Source organism: Alligator sinensis, unplaced genomic scaffold, assembly GCF_000455745.1.
Source record: "Alligator sinensis unplaced genomic scaffold, ASM45574v1 scaffold1023_1, whole genome shotgun sequence".
NCBI classification, from domain to species: Eukaryota; Metazoa; Chordata; order Crocodylia; family Alligatoridae; genus Alligator; species Alligator sinensis.
The window spans coordinates 1,267,650-1,280,096 of NW_005842373.1; the positions used below are offsets into that span (position 1 = coordinate 1,267,650).

Here is a 12,447-nt window from a genome sequence, read left to right on the forward strand (position 1 = left end):
GGTCTGTAGTCACCTGAGCCCTATGGGGTGGAGAACCCCAATGAAAGGTAGTTGGGGCCAGGCAAAGCTATGGCCACCTGAGCCCACCAGGGAGGGAAGACCTGTGACTCTAGTGAGGGGGAAAAGATGAGCAGCCCCAGTGAGCACTGGGGCTCACTAGCACTAGATTACACTAGGACTGAGGCAAAGTGGAGCTCCCTGACTAGCCACAGTGCTAGTTTCCCCACTTGCCTTTGGGCATACCACCCACCTGACTCTCCTGCCATGTCTTGTTAATTAATTAAGATATTAATTAAGGCGGGAGGCTGCCCATTCTTGCCAGGGGGCGCTATCTGTGGCTCTGTTCCTCCCCTACACCGCAGCCCAAGCCTCACAGATGGCATCCAGATGACACAACGCTCCCGGCCTATAGCTAGACCAAGCTTAGGCCTCGTTGTCAGGCCTCAGTCACACACATTCATACCGCCTTTCTCTCACTAGGACCTCTCACACTCCACCCCCTCTCACAGGGTCTCTTTCACGCATCAACAACTCATACTGCCTTGCTCCCTCTTGGAGCGGGCCCCGTAGGCCATAGGCTTTACCTAGTTCGTACCTTGGGTGGCAGACGTATTGTCTTTTGGGCCTCTCCCATGGCCGTCACTGGGGTAGTGGCCATCCAGTTACCCGACCGGGTCTAAGCTTGCCCCGACTCCTTCCCGGGGCAACTCCATACACGCAGACATACTGGACTCCCAGCCCTCTGGTTCTTCTCCCCCACTGGGGTCCCTCCTCTATGCCTCCTTTCTAGGGCCACACCTCACCAGGGCATTCTTAACTCACACCATGACAGGTGTTCTGGTGTCTCACGCAGACTCTCACTCCCCCCGTGGAGCAGCAGGCCATTGTGCTCAACTATAGGTCTTGCTTTCAACCCACACATGGCCTCCCAGCAGTGGAGGACTTACCAGGGTCAGGACTCACCCCTCTCTCTGACTGAGGCCCTTTACTCAGCCTCTGTCCCAAACTATAGCGTTAGACATCTGGAGACATACCTAGGCCTATTGCCCTCACAGGGAGCCGCCCCCTCACTGAGACTCATCTCTGCCCCCCTCACTGGGGCCATAGGGCTTCCCTCCCCAGTAGGATCAGGTGGCTGTAGCCATGCCTGGCCCCGACTCTCACTCCTCAGGGTCTTGCACCCCTCAGGGCTCAGGTGGCCACAGCTGTGCCTGGCCCCAATTACCTCCAATAGTACCTGACTCACCCAAAGGTGAAGGCTAGGATTAAGGCACCCCTACCCACCTTGCACTAGGGTGATAACTGGCCTGGCATTTCCTGGGAGCTCCCGCACCACTGACAGCCTCACCAGACCACCCACTCCCAGCAGGGTACAATTTTAGGTCATGCCCGGGACCGGGAGCCTCCAAGCCATCCCCTACAGCTCCTGCCCTTACCTCCAGGATGTTGCATGCAGCCTTACAACCAGGCAATGTTACTACCCAGCCTACTAGCAGCAAACAGCCCTGTTTATATGGGTGGCCAGAGATCTAAAATGGTCACCACAATCAAGCACCTGCTGGCTGCTTGGCTCCAGTCTTAAAGTGGCAGGCATCAACAGTTCCCTGGAACACAAGACAATCAATTATGTTCAATTTTTGAAGAATTACTTTGCTGATAAATGCATGTAAGAGTGCAAAGCAGTAATCTTTGATAATTTTATTCCAAACTAATTAATTCTTACATAGTGATCATTTTGAATTATTGTAGTAGGAAACTGTACATTAAATATTTATCTGTATAATCTTACAATTCTTATACAGCAAGCCAGAGTGTATACAGTTTAGGAACACAGGCCTGGAAGGTTCCTCTAGGTCAGCGCTTTCCAACCACTGGGCCATGGCCCAGTATTGGACTGCAAAGTTTGTCTGCCTTGTTGTGGCATGAGCCCCCCGCTTGGACCCCCTTCCGTCCACCCAGATAAGTGACTTCTGCTACCAGCAGTCATGTGCTGGGTGGCGGGGCAGCCCTGGAAGGGAGGCAGCTGGCTCCATGTGCCCCTGTATAAAAAAGGTTGGGAACTACTGCTCTAGGCCATCAACTACTTTGCTGCATTCTCAGGCAATTGTTAACCAAAGGAATCTCCAAAATTTCCAGTTCATATTCTCATACATAACTACCAGGAATAATATCCACAACATCAAGAACACTATGTCCCATGCTAGAAATGAAAGCAAAGGAGAGGAGAGCACTGTCAATGCTCTGCTACTATAATGTGCAAGTTATTGGTTAATATATGCTCAAAAGAGGTTATGGAAAGGACCATGTCCAATGTTAAGAAAGGCAAAGCCCCCCGCCGTTCTCACCAATCTGACCTGGGGAAAAAATCCTTCCTAACCCTCACGTTTGGTTACTGAGATGACAGTGAGCAGAAGAGCAAGGCCCTCTAGGCAGAAGAAGGGAAAAAGGTTCCTTCTTGGCCCTAACTGACAACCATCAAAAACAACAAAAGCGTAAGTTTACCATCCACACTACAGAGGTAACTTTATATCCCAACCGCAAGGCCACAAATACATGCCTACATATCATACCCCAACTGGTGTGCCAAAATTCCTTGTCCTATCATACCCTCCCTTCCATAACCTATGTAGTGCGATCTTAAAGAGATGAAGGTCTGTTGCACCCTCCACTTTGTTTAGAAAAACATTGCAAGACTTCACTCCTCTGATAGTAAAATCTAAAATTATCTATGGTCACTTTGCAGCAATTCTAAATAGTGATTCGAAACATGATTATAAATAGTGTCTTAACAATAGTATCTGTACTTTCAATGGGATTCATAACAGAAAAGTATTTATCTTTATTGACCAGGCCTATTTTTCATTGCTTGCAGATCCTCTGATCTGAATATCCTCCAGATATTCTTAATGGCCTGTTTAAGGTTCCTGTTCAACCATGCAAATTTGCAGCTCTTCAATACCATTTTTTCCTTTTGCTGGAAAGCAAAGCACTGACAGTATTTATTCTTTTTCTTTGCAATAGTTCCATGCTGCTTCCATATCTGAGTCAATTAGTTCTCAAATCCAGTTACTCTCCTTAACTAAATTGTCTTAGTTTCTCAAAATTAGTTCTTCTTAAGTACAAGACCTTTGTAATAGTCCTGTTCTCCTCCCTTCCACAGTTTTCTCTAAACTCAGTCAGTTTATGATCATCTGACCTGAAATTATTTCCAACAAACAGCTCTTTGCAGGGTCTGGGGTAGTGCAGGTACTAAGGCACACAGTTGAACGCATAGAGGCTGCAAGTTTGAGGCCACAGCAAAAGCACTCATAGGGCAGCCATGTCAGATTTAACAAATCTGCAAATTCTGCTAAATACCATGTCACAAGGACACAAAAAAGGAAAAGAAGACTTTTGACTGGATCCGATGATCTTCCTCAAAAGATTAGTGTCGTGGGTACTCACCCAGGATGCTGGGGACCTAGGTTCTAAACTCCCATAGCCCCTTGCTTGGTGGAGCTAGATTTAAGTACATTTGAGTGGTAAATACAAAAGTCCCACTAGGTCTCTCATGGCTAAAATATACATCAGCACTGACAGCTCTACATTTAATGTCTGATGGCTTCCAGTAGGAGTTGGAGGACTAGGCTTTGACTTACGAACAACTGGGGAAATGGATGGTTTAGCTGAGAAACATAGAATAATATAATCATGAAGATTAGAATTGGAAGGAACCTCAGGAGGTCACCTAGTCCAACCCCTGCTCAAAGCAAGATCAGCCCCACTAGATCATCTCAGCCAAGGCTCTGTCTAGCTGAGTCTTAAAAGGACCTAAGGATGGAGAGTCTGCAATTTCACTGGGTAACTTGTTCCAGCACTTTACCCTCCTCCTGAGAAGGGATTTCCTTATATCTAACTTAAACTTTCCTTGCTGCAACTTGAGACTATTACTCCTTCTTCTCCCATCTGCAACCACTGAGAACAGTCTAGCTTCTTCCTCTTTGGAACCACCCTTCAGGTAGCTGAAGGCTGCTACTAAATCTCCTCTGAGTCTTCTTTTCTCTAGACTAAATGAGACTAGCTCCCTCACCCTCTCATCAGAAGCCATGTGCCTCGGCCCACTAACCATTTTTACTGATCTCCACTGAACTATCTCCAATTTGTCTACATCCTTTCTGTAATGGGAGGCCCAAAACTGGACACAGTACTCTAAATGTGGCCTCATCAGTGCTTAACAAAGGGAAATAAACACCTCTCTTGATCTGCTGGCAATGCTCGTACTAACTCGGCCCAGTATGTTGTTAGCATTTTTTGCAACAAGGGCACGCTGTTGGCTCCTGTTCAGCTTATTGCCCATGGTAACCCCCAGGTCCTTTTATGAAGAGCTGCTGCTTAGCCACATCACTTTCTATGCCACCATTATGGAGCTGCTGAGATACACCACTCCCTGAGACCTATGTGGAAAGGGAGCTCCTGCTGCCCAGAGTGTTAGAGTCCCAAAGCAACATGTATTCCCTCCACTCCTATTGTAGATCTCAGTCTTTGCTGACCATGTTATATGCCATGTGCATTTTTTACCCAGATTCCTTTTATTGGTATATAAGCTCTGCCCTGACCCTGCACCTGCTCAGGATGACCCATGCCTACCTGCAGCACAGCTCAACTTGCAAGTTGGGGCTACAAACTGAAAGGAGATACTAAGGAGCAGAGATGTATATAGGACAACTCCATGCCCTGGACAGGTTCAGTACATTTCATAGATTTCATAGACATCAGGGCTGGAAGGGACCTCGGAAGATCATCGAGTCCAGCCCCCTGCCCAAAGGGCAGGAAGTCAGCTGGGGTCATAGGATCCCAGCAAGATAAGCATCCAGTTTGCTCTTGAAGGTGTTCAGTGAAGGCGCTTGAACCACCTCCGGTGGCAGGCTGTTCCAAACCTTGGGGGCTTGGACAGTAAAGAAATTCTTCCTTATGTCCAGCCTGAAACGGTCTTGTAGTAGTTTATGACCATTTGACCTAGTCATCATCCCTTGGGGCGCTCTGGTGAACAAACGTTCCCCCAGATACTGGTGGTCACCCCTGATAAACTTATAGGTGGCCATCAGATCACCCCTGAGCCTGCGCTTTTCCAGGCTAAAGAGCCCCAGGGCTCTCAGCCTGTCATTGTAGGGTCTGCTTCCCTGACCTCTGATCATGCACGTGACTCTTCTCTGGACTCTCTCAAGCTTCTCCACATCCTTTTTGAATTGTGGAGCCCAAAACTGGATGCAGTACTCCAGCTGCAGCCTCACTAAGGCCAAGTACAAGGGGAGAATGACGTCCTGGGATTTGCTTGAGAAGCATCTATGGATGCAAGCCAGCATTTTGGTCGCTTTAGTAGCCACAGTATCACATTGCAGGCTCATGTTCATCTTGTGGTCAATGATGACCCCCAAGTCTCTTTCTTCCATAGTGCTAGCCAACATAGCACTGCCGAGCCTATAAGGATGCTGTAGGTTTTTCTTCCCAAGGTGGAGAACCTTGCATTTATCTGGCACATGGGGCAGTGCCAGATGTATTGTAGTGTAGGAGTCATACAACTGCTGAATTTCCCATGCCAGGAAAATGTCCTCTGTGAGATTCCTCCCATACATATTACAGAATCATGGAAAAGTAGGGTTGGAAGGGACTTCAGAAGGTCATCTAGTTCAGCCCTGAGCTCAAGGCAGAGAAATCCTTATGTACACCATCCCATAGAAGTGTTTGTCTAATCCAGTGGTGCTCAACCTTTTTGTCCAGCAGGCCAGCTGGATGGTGTCCAGTTTGTCTGCAGGCTGGGTGCACCTGGTGGTCCCAATCCAGCTCTGATGGTGCGTGTGGAGGGGGTTGGCCTGACCCCAATCCAGCCACAGAGTGGAAGGGAGCTTGCCTGGTTGCAACCCAGCCCTTCAGGGGGGAAGTGGGGGCATGGCCTCGCCCCTGTGGGAAGAACAGGGCAGGGCCTAGCCCCAACCTGGACCCAGGGAGGGAAGTGGACATAGCCCAGGCCCAATCTGACTGCACAAGGGGGAGTGTCCCAGCCCCACAGGGAGAAGGGAGCATGGCTCTGCCCCAACCTGGCCATGCAATGGGAAGGCAGCACTGCTTGGTTCTGATCTGGCTGTGTAGGGGAGAGGGGGTGTGGCCTGACTCCAAACAGCTGCATGGGTCTTGGGAGTTTAGAAGCAGGGATGTATGACAGTATTAACTGCCCAGCCACATCACCAAATTTCCCCACCCAAAGGGAGCCTCGCAGGCTGGATGCCTAGGTCCTGCAGGCCACATTTGATCCACATGCCAGAGTTTGAGCATTCCTGATCTAACCTGTTCTTGAAACCTCATGAGCAACCCTCATCCACAACTACCAGGTACAGTGCCTAAAAACATCAAGACCCCCTAACTTATTGCAGGTAAAGCAGAGGGAAAAGGGCATTGTCAATACCCTGTCACTGCAAGGACAGGAAGCAATTGTTAAATACACTCACGAAATCTCCAGTTACACAGAAAAGCCCAAACACCCACAGTGCATGCCAATCTGATCATGGGGTAAAATTCTTTCCCAATACCAAATGTCGTAAACACTCTGAGCCTTGTTAGATGGGGAAGACACTCTAACCAGGACTCTTCTATGGGTAGGGGGGGAGAGAGGTTAGAATGAAGTCCCAGCTGGAAAAGTGACACACCCCAGTCAAAATCCTCAGCCTTGGCTGCAGCCAATATCCAATGCTTCTGAAGAAGGTGGGAAAAAATGACACCTGCAGAAATATAATGGGGAAAAGCTCATCCTAGGCCTATATGTCAACCAGCAAAACCCAGAAGTATGGAAGAAACAAATACCCTCCACTCTGCACTGCAACCTAGTGACTGCTAACACAACTCAACACAGCACACACCCTAACCAGAGGCCCAGAACTCCCCTTTCTGTCCTCTTATGTCATCCATAAACTTGCCCTGGCTCTTTTACCCTGTTTTAGAATCAAGCAATTTTGGTACTCTGCTTCATTCTCTTGCTACTGAGCAGTGTCCTCTCCAATTTATGATGCATGTGAGAGGATGTCCTGGGTTCCCAACTATTACCCTGCACAACACACTCCAGGCAATGCCTCTCCTAAATCATACTTGACCAATGATTATCCAGCCTCTTCTTGAAAACCTCCAGTAAAAAAGATTCCATAACTTTCCCTGTAGTCTATTCCATTGCCTCACTGTTCTAACAGTAAGATTTTCCTAATATCCAATCTAAACCTATTTCGCTACACTATCAAGCAACTGATATGCATCCCCATATCATGCTCCCTCATAATCACTTTTTTTGGAAACTGAACAAGCTTATTTCTCTCAACCTCTCCTCATATAGCTTGTCTTCCAAGCCTTTTATGATTTTTGTCACCCACATTTGGACACTAAGGTTGCTTGCAGATGTTAAAAAACAAACAAAAACCCCTGCACTTTATCAGGAGAAGCAGTGCATTAGCTGGACCCGGCTCTGCAATGTCTGTATAGATTGGGTGCTTCAGCACAACTTTTTGATGCTTTTATCTAAAACTGAGTCAGTCAATCAGCTATTAAAAGCACTAAAAATCCCCACTAAAGCATCCAATCTATACAGACATTGGGCAAGTTGGGTCCAACTAATGCATTGCCTCTTTTGGGCATGCGCTGGGTTTGGAGCTGGAGTGTGCCAAGTTTACAGTAAAGCGCTGTTTTTGGCAGTTTTTTTTAACATCTGCAAGCAGCCTAACTTCATGTCCATGTCCTTTTCAAAACACAAAGCCCAGACTTGCACACCCCAATACTCTAAATGAGGCCTACTCAGGGCCAAGCAGAAATGCACTAATTCCTCCTATGTCTTGAATCTAAAACTCCTTTTGATGCAACCCAAAAATAAATTTCCCTTTCTTGCAGCAGCATCACATTACAGATGCATGTTGAATCTTTTATCCACCGAGACCCCAAGATCTTTATCTGCCATCCAGCTAGTTATCAACCATTCTGTTTCTGTGCTTTTCATGATTCTTTTCTAAGTCTAGCACTTTACATTTGTTAGCATTGAACTTCACCCTGCTTTCGCTAGTCCAGTTTTCCAGTCCATCAAGATCCTTCTGAATTCTACTCCTACTCACCAGTGTGATAGCAGTCCTTATCAGTTTCATGTAATCTGTAAATCTTCTCAGGAATCTCTCTAATCCAAAACATGTTGAACAGCACTAGACTAAAAAAGAGAGCCCTGTGGAACTCCAGTCAACACTTTGTGGCATTCCAGCATTGATTCATTTACAATTATCCTTTATTAATGGTTATTAAGCTAATTGTCTATCCACCTTGTAGTAGTTTTGTCTAGCCCACATTTCTCCAATTTGTTTATAAGAAGTTCATGTGGGACTTTGGCAAGAGCCATATGATGTAGGAAGAGGTCTGTGTCCTTTCTGTAACTGCCAAATACCTTATGTTGCTTGTACTTCAGCATATAGAAGGGAAAGTAAAATAAAAGGACAGTGCTCAGTCCTGAAATGGTTGCTGGTTGAACCTGTTTCCTGAACGGCTTCTATCACTGTTGGAAACACACGTTGAGTTTCACACGCATATTTGAAGCTCTGGGAGGTGACAGTTGCTATAAAAAGAGCTGACAATTTTCAGTGAAGCAGAATTTACATATGTTACCACTGCTGCTGCTTATATAAGTGATTTCTGACTAACCACAAATCCAAAAAGCAGATCCTGTAATAGACTTTTAAACAACCCTCTTGAAACCTAGCTATTGTGCAAATGTTACCATCACATGAAACACACCAACAGGAGGTGCTGTGTTGCCTTTAGGGAACTTACTCTTCTACTCAGAGGGCCACAGCTTTTAGGGAGTATTTAGACCCAACAACCAGCAGCTCCCTGATTACAGACTGTGGGGAGGGAGGGATATCCCACAAAAAGTTCCACCCAACTGGTTTAACATTACCTTTTACCCTACAAAGTCTAGGTTGCAGCCACAGCCAGTGCAACGCTTTGCACGTTTATGAGGTGTCCAGATCACCTCCCTATGCTGCCCTTCACATTCCTCTTGGCCCTCACTAAGGGGACTGAACAGGAGCACATGTAGCTATGAAGCTCAGCTCTTCTACTGGTGGATTTCTAGCTCAGCTATTTCAGGTTCTATATAGCTCTAGTATGCCATCACAGCAAGTAGAGGCCAAGGGAACTGTTAAGAGATCATTGGGACCATGCTACACTCTAGACCTATGTGCTAATGGCAGTTCCACCTGCCCTGTGACTATGTTCAACTATTCCAAATGAAATGGACTCTGACCCAAAGCGGGAGGTAGCAGCCCTGCTTCCAACCTGAACACAAAGCCACCTGTATAATGGAGCTGTGGCTACACAGATCTCCTCTATGTGCTACAATAAGAAGGGGATTGCATGTTTCCATGTTCAGTAATTCCATGTTTGTACAGTATTTAGCAAAATGGGACCCAGTGTGTCTTTGCTCTTGAGGTACTGCAAAGAGACAGAGACAACACAGCATCTGAGAGCCAGAATGCAGCTATCCCAGTGGTCCCCAAGCTGTGTTGCATTTGAGAGATGCTATAGGACAGCAGGTACTGAATGAGCTCTGAGAGCCAATGCAAAACCTGACTGCTTATGGACTTCACCAGGGTAGTCCCATTCCTTTCGTTACTCCTGAACATATCCATGGCTTTGCAATACTGCTGCAGCCCTGATATTAGGAATGAGCTTCATTTTTTTAAGTGTCTGAACTTAGCACATGCATTTGTGTGTGATAGGGAGAGAGAGAGAGAAAGAGGGGGCGGGGAGAGAGAGCTGCAGTATTTCTGGTATTTCTGGTGTATTTTGGGATTATTGTTGCTCTCAAGTCTTTTGCTTATGTGGTCACCTCCTAATCAATTATAATTTTGTGTCCTTTCCCTATCTTTGGTGCTGCATAAGCTGATAATAACACGTTTTCACTAACATAAGAGCTCTCTGGGCATTGAAAACACCCTCAGTAATGAGTATGTTTACTTCAGTCTCTAGCACAGACATTTGTTTCTACCTGTCCACACCCAAGCCATTAATAAGGCTCTCCAGAGCCATATGTGTCCTGCACTGAAAATATGCCTCACTACCCCACAGCAGGAAACACTCTTTTCATCCTTGCAACAGCCAAAAATCTGCTACTGAATCCCAGAAATGTTGTTTTATTGTGTAGATGAGAGTATGATTTCGTAACATTGGTTAACTCTTCATTTGCTTAATGATCACAATGGCCTCCCAGGATTATATTGTCAGGGGGCTGTGATATCACTGTGGGATTCTGGGTAAATATAGGGGTGCTTAGCCTGTGCTGTGCTCTGTGCAGACTCACCTAGGCTGATATTAGCACCCAAGCTGGCTGTTCAAACTACAGTCACACCTTTGACTGCAGTGCCGACGTACCAAGTGACTTCAGCAAGGTGAGAAGTGTGTCCAAGATGGAGGGATTGTAAAGAAAAGCAAAAAGATTGTGGGAAATATTGCCTTTCACTGGAAGTAAAGTTCGTCTCTCTACACATTTCGTTTTGGCTCCCAAGATTACTAGAACCCCTGGACAACTCAGTAATTAATTAGAAATATATAAAAATGTGTTCAATAGCTTTTCAAGTGGTCTTATAGCTGGAGAAGCCTTGTCAGATATCTTACACACTGAACTGGCAAAGGTCTCAAGGCAGGGTTCTGAAGTTGATCAAGAGCATAGAAATGCATCTGATCTCACAACATTGTGCAGAGAGACTAGCATTTCTGCTTCCTTTCTGGTTAGGAGGTACATACAAAGAAAGTCCACGCAGACTTTTCTGCATTTGGACTAAAGAAACAAATGGACAATGCTAAACCTATGAGTCAAATCCTGCTGTATGATAGAGACAGCCTCTGTTCTTAAAAGCACACCTGTTCAGCATCTGGGTCAGAGTTTCACGTAGGCTGGAGGACTAGCTCTGCTGCTTGTTGATGTTCTATGTCCCCAAAGGGCATGGTCTACAAGTTTAAGGTCATGGCAAGGCCCAGCACACCATTACAGAGACAATCCATCCATTTGCCCTTTGAAACCAGAAACAAGCCAGGCCTAGGCCTGTTCAGCAGTGTCCTGTTAACAACTGAGATACTCCTTCAGTTCATCCACAGGAAGCAGGCAGCTTATGCTTTGAGAATGGAAGGACATTGTTTCAATCCCCGAGGCCATGATGAAGGGATGGTGTAGAGTTCACTGAGGCACAGTAGAATTTTTGACAGAAAAGTCAGAAGTCAAACCTGAATGTCTGTAAGCCCTGCATGCTAAGAGTAAGCCTGATGTATTTAGGAGAGCAGGTGCATAAGTGCACTAGGCATTTCTCTGTGATAGATTCAGAACTGTTTTCCTTGCTGTCATGGGCCTTATGCTCCTGACAGCTAGCAGAGATTCTCCCTTCAGTCCGGCAGTAGGAATGTATTGGGAATCAGGGCTCTGCCCCGGTTAAAGCTGTGAAGCTCCCTGAGGTTACATGGCACAGCACCAGAATACCACAGCAGTTCTAGCCGGCAGGGAACTGTTACAGCATGGAATGATCTCCCTGACCCACCCTGTGCCCTCACAGACCCAATAAAAGGAAACCACAATGACCACTTGGAAAAAAAAAAATTGCCCACTTATATTTGAACTGTGTATGTGACTGACAGGAGCCATCACCTCAATCATGGGCTATCCTACTGGTATCACCTGTGTAAAATCTAAGATCCAAATACTATTTCACCTCTAAGGTGCCTAAGAGGTACTTAGGCACCTAAGTGTAATCCTGTTCCACCCTGCTCACACCCCTTACAAATATTAATGCAAAAAATGGGTGATTTAATGAAAAAGGCAGATGGATTCTCCACCTTCTTGCCATTTCTTGTTGCTTAGTGTTGAGGCCTTTAAGGTGAAAGAATGTTACAAAAGTTTTTCAGGGACTTTAGCAGGGGGTAACAAGATTGCATTTAGGTACCTAAGTAGTGCCAGTACTTTAGCACCTTAGAGGTGAAATAGGATTTTGGACCCAAGTGTCCAGAGCAGCCTGCAGCTGGGACTACAGCCTAGTCCTTGCCCTTCTCTGCAGGTCGTGGATGTGCACACTAAGGCATTTCTGCTGCCATTCTGCAAAACTTTTCCCCTTTTCACTGCCACGCGCTTGTACCAACCTCCAGGCCTGTCGACATGCAGACATCAGCCTAGAACACGGAGACAGTCCCTGGATGGCGTCCACCCTGTGAGAGCCCAGCCCCTGGTGCCGTAGCGGTGTCACGGGAAGTGCTCAGGTGAGCCCCTCTGCCGGCGCGTCCTCGGCCACGCAGCTCCCGGCCGGAGGGGCAGCGCCTCCTGGCGCCCGGGGCGCGGCCCGCAGAAGCCGCCCACCTGGACCGTGAGCAGCCTCCGGGGCGGAGGGTCCACAGTGGCCCCAGGGGGCTGCG

At 46.9% G+C, this 12,447-nt stretch overlaps 1 protein-coding gene across 1 annotated transcript in view; it reads right to left on the minus strand.

Moving 5' to 3' along the window:
• Nucleotides 1-12,284, minus strand: part of GAS7 (growth arrest specific 7) — a 278,601-nt gene extending 266,317 nt beyond the window's left edge. The window contains exon 1 of the mRNA XM_006029347.3: nt 12,178-12,284. Within this exon, the coding sequence (XP_006029409.2) occupies nt 12,178-12,195 (18 nt within the window). The 5' untranslated portion in view covers nt 12,196-12,284. The remainder of the gene's footprint in view (nt 1-12,177) is intronic.
• Between the last annotated feature and the right edge of the window lie 163 nt (nt 12,285-12,447).